General features: G+C 30.3%; 1 protein-coding gene across 1 annotated transcript; it reads left to right on the top strand.

The window, feature by feature from the left end:
• The first annotated feature begins 1156 nt into the window (after positions 1-1156).
• LOC145635384 (uncharacterized) lies at positions 1157-2839 on the top strand. Its single transcript, XM_081686664.1, has 2 exons — positions 1157-1726; positions 2435-2839. Exons 1-2 carry the CDS (start codon positions 1379-1381, stop codon positions 2495-2497), a joined length of 411 nt encoding a protein of 136 aa, XP_081542790.1. The 5' UTR covers positions 1157-1378; the 3' UTR covers positions 2498-2839.
• The last annotated feature ends 1658 nt before the right edge of the window (positions 2840-4497 follow it).

The following is a 4497-nucleotide window of genomic DNA, read 5'->3' as shown; positions in this document are numbered from 1 at the left end:
TAAAAATTGATTATTTTAATTTTGTTTGACAAAATGACAATTAATCTAATATATCTAGAACGATGTGGATTTAGCAATACGTAATAAAGTTACTAGCTTATCGGTTCTATTAATGTTTGATATAAAGTTACTTGCTTATCGGTGCTATTAATGTTTGATTTATGCCTAATATTTACATTATTTCTCATTATTAAATTTATTTCTTAGGGTTGTACATTATTTTTAGTTATTTTGATTAACTTCAATGAAACAAAATTAATTTGAATTTACATTAATTGACCCAAGTGATTCAACACTTTAATCATTAATAATCTACAATTCACTAACTTTTTATACGATAATTCAATTCGATCAGCTCGTATTGTGTATGGTTGGCCACACCGTGTGACTAATAATTATATATAAAAGAACAAAGTAACTTATATAACACTGACCAAATAAATCCTGTACGGCTGACTGAGTAAACCTCTATAACACTGACCGAGTAACTCTTATGAAGTAACTCTTTTAACACTGATTAAGTAACTCTCATCCTATTATATGATGGCTGACCACACGATATGGCTAACCAAATATAAAAATTTGTGAATTCAATTAGGTCCAAAAATAATCCAAGTGATTGGAAATCACACACGGTGTCCCGCTAAGAGTTCCCCACCAGCGCCTCCCCGGCCCTACGCCGGAGTAAACTTAACAAGAAAGAGTAGTAGCAGATGAGTAGAAGTAATCCACAAACACAGTTATTACTCGTAGTACCCATCAATAATAAACATCTAGAATACTACGTCGACAATGACCTTTACCACACTGTCCACTTCAATTAAAATGACCATTTCTTCTTTTAATTAATTAAATTTATTTACTCTATAAAACACCTTCCTTTTTACTCCTCCCACACTAATAAATGAAAAATAAATTATAATCTTTAATTCAATTTTATCCAATAATCTACTGCCACGACACGGTTACTGGTGAAAAGTCCGCCAACCTAACCCAAATGAGCCTATCTAATCTTGCCACGTACCCCTTCACATCACCTCACTTTTTTTCTTTTTTTGTTTTCCACCAATTTTCTTTTAATTAATTTGGGTAAGCAAAATTTCCCACTTTCTTAGAACATGCAACGACTTCTACTTTTGTGACCTTTGCTATATATATATACCCTCTCATTCCCACTCTTCAATCTCTCCTTCATTCCTTTCTTATATTATAACCAATAATTTCAAGTATTTTGCCATTTGTCTGTCCTTAAACCTTAATACGAGTACGTCTATAGATATATCTACCGTTATCTTTTAGTTGCAACAGTGCATATCAATCAGTAATATCAGGTTACGCGTCATTTAAATCAACTACAAAAATTAAACATCATTGTAAAATGGGAAACCATTGTTGTGCAATCCATGGTTCATCAACGGTGGCGGTGTGGGCCGAAGACGATTGGGGGCCCAACACATCGGAGTCCATGGAAAAGGAAGAGCTTCTAGGTGGTTGTAAGGAATCATCCTCTACGGTTGGGACTACGGGAAATCAAGTGAGAATAAGGATCTCAAAGAAGGAACTTGAAGAGTTGCTAAAAAGGGTAGATGATAATAATAATAAAAGTGGGTCCCAATTTAAGAAAATGAAGGCTAATCAAGTTTTGCAAAATTTGATTGATAAAAGTGATCATTTTGAGATCCATAATCAACGGTCATGGATGCCCGCCCTTCAAAGCATTCCTGAGGTGAATTGATGATTGTAACATTATATTATAATTATATTCTATGTAGTTTGCTAGTTGCATGTATATATATATTGTATAGTGTATATATATATGCATGTAATACGTACATATTACGTATATATTAATATTAATGTAAGTGGTTTTAGAGGGGGAGATAATTAAGCTTTAAGCTAAGGGGTTGATTAATTTTCTCCTTAGTATTGCCTTTTGTTATACTTCATTTTGCTCCTCTTAAGGGACGTGATGTACAAGTTCTTTTCGTTTCTTTTTTTGAGTTTCCTTATTTCCTTTTGTTATACTTCATTTTCCTCCTCTTAAGGGACGTGATGTATAAGTTCTTTTCGTTTCTTTTTTTGAGTTTGAACAATCGATCTGTAAAGCGGGATGTTTTTTATTTAATAGACTTATTGTTGTTGATTGATGTCATGAACTACACGTGTGCTATAAGTATGTTGTTGTACCCAGAACCCTAAAATGTGAATCGCCGTCGTTTCTTATTATTGCCATCCATTATTAGTAGGATTATTAATTACAATAAAATTTTAGTTGGATTAGTTCGTGATTGAAGAGGTTTTCAAATAACTTTTACTTTTCCTCCATCTCTCGCGTGTGTATATATATAAACCAGCATGTTTCTTATATCAATTACTATGTATATGAATATTGTAATTTATTGTCTTATTTCTTGTTTTATATCTTCATTTGTAGTTTTATGCAAGTAGCATGGAAGGTGCCTTAGCTTGTTGGGGAAGAGGCGAAGAGGGGAAGTAGTGAGGATTTAATCAAAGTTTGAACTATTGCAATTTTCTTATCTCTAGCCAACAAAATGTGAATGATACTACTCCTTACAAAGTCAAGGGATCAATGATACTTGAAGTTAACGTAAACAATACACTCCCTCCAATCCTTTCTTAAAAGTTCAACTCGTACTTTGCATTTATATAGGCTCTAATTAGCATCTTTGACCATTAATAACTTTGGCTATGTATAAGTAAAATTTTTAAAAAGTTGATTTTTGAAAATTTTATAATTAGGGAAATCTTATAAGATCGAACTTGTTAATTTCTTTTGATTGTATAAATCATAAAATGAAGTCAAAGTTTTTTATTTTGACCACATGAATAGTAAGTGAGTCGAACTTTTAGGAATGGAGGTAGTACAATATCATATATATTTTTTTTTAATTATTAATTTTCCTTTGGATGGATTAACTATTAGTCCTAATGTGGATTTTGAAGTTGATGAGAAGTTCGTTCCTTTTTCAGAAGCTAATATTGTAATCCCCCGTATTTTTAAATATATTAGTAATGAAATTATGTTTTATTCATAATTTTTATTTGTATTTTTTTTCGGATTTAATTTCAAAAGTTTCAAATTATTTTTGGGTTTGATGAACGATTTTATTACAAATAACTTTTTATGAACCTTTCTTCAATAATTTATGTCCAACAAACCAAACCCAATTTCCTTTCTTAATTGGCCCATTAATTTTATGAGGCCCAACCTTAAAACTAACCCTACACCACTCTCTCTCTTATAAATACCCCATACATCCCCAAAATTTCCCCACACAAAAGGTTAGTTTTATTTCCTTTCTCTTTTGTTTTATTAATTTGTGTAATTATAATTATTTATGGGTTTTGATTTTATTGTTTGAATCAATTTAATTGGTATCAAATTGTATTTTGATGATTCAACTTTATAATTTTCAGATTTTGTAAATTTAATAACCTAGGGTTTTTAATTATTGAAAATCATGATTTTAAGGTTTTTATGAACAATTGATTTAGGGCTTTTATAGTAATGATGTTTTGAAATTTTGGTGATTATACTACTAATTAGTTTCCAGATTATTTTGAACACGTAAATTCGTATTTTAATGTTTAGATTTCGGTTCGTTAATATTAATCCCGTTTTAATCCCGATCAGGTTCTGAACTCATCCGATTTTGACAAAAAAGTAGTGTTTTCCATGTGGAAACGATGTTTTAAGAAAGACTCACTACCTTTGGTAGTGAGCACCACCCTCTCGTGGCCAAATTCTGCCTCTAAATATGATTTTCGGGCAGTTTTTCATTTTTAACGAAGTTTTTTTATTTTTAAAATTTTATCCTTGAGTTTGATTAATAAAATTAATTATTTTTAAAGTTAATTAAGCATATAAATATATGTTTTATTTATTTTAATAAGTTTTTCATCATATTATATTGTTGGAAATTACTTGGGATAGTAATATTAATTGTTGGTTGTTTTCTAGGAAGTGATTATTCCCTATGAGAATTTTAAGTGATTAAAAGTGGCTCAAAAGGATTGTTTGTATGAGGTACGTACATGTCTACTTCGTTATAAGTAGTATCATGTTTAGGTACCAAAAGGAAAGAACTTAGTTTCATGATTAGGGAACACTTGGATGGAAATTGTTTGGTTACACATTGATTTAATTCATGTGCTTATGTTTATGAAACATGTTTTGGTGAATTGATTATGTTTGTATGGAATTATGGATGCAAACATGTTGAATTATATTGGATAAAATGTTTGTATGGAATGTTGATACAAGCATAATTTTATTGGATTGGTTTGTTAACCACATTTGGTTTATTAAAGGATTGGAATTGAATGGTTTAAGTGGAATGAATTTATTAATTATTCCACAAGGTTATTATTATTTATTTATTACTCAATCATAACTTGTTAGTATGTTGAGTAAAGGTGGATTAAGCCGAAATGGCTAGGTGAGTTGACTATGTTCAACAATTTTGGATAATTTGG

Source organism: Chenopodium album, chromosome 6 (genome assembly GCF_948465745.1).
Source record: "Chenopodium album chromosome 6, dcCheAlbu1.1, whole genome shotgun sequence".
Lineage (NCBI taxonomy): Eukaryota > Viridiplantae > Streptophyta > Magnoliopsida > Caryophyllales > Amaranthaceae > Chenopodium > Chenopodium album.
The sequence above is the reverse complement of the archived record's forward strand: the minus strand, read 5'-3'. Positions and strand labels throughout refer to the sequence as shown.

Bases quoted from the DNA above. Each gene is read 5' to 3' on its own strand.
- LOC145635384 (XM_081686664.1), top strand. From the start codon at position 1,379: ATGGGAAACCATTGTTGTGCAATCCATGGTTCATCAACGGTGGCGGTG. The intron at 1,727-2,434 runs GTGAATTGATGA...CTTCATTTGTAG, and splicing joins CCCTTCAAAGCATTCCTGAG to TTTTATGCAAGTAGCATGGA.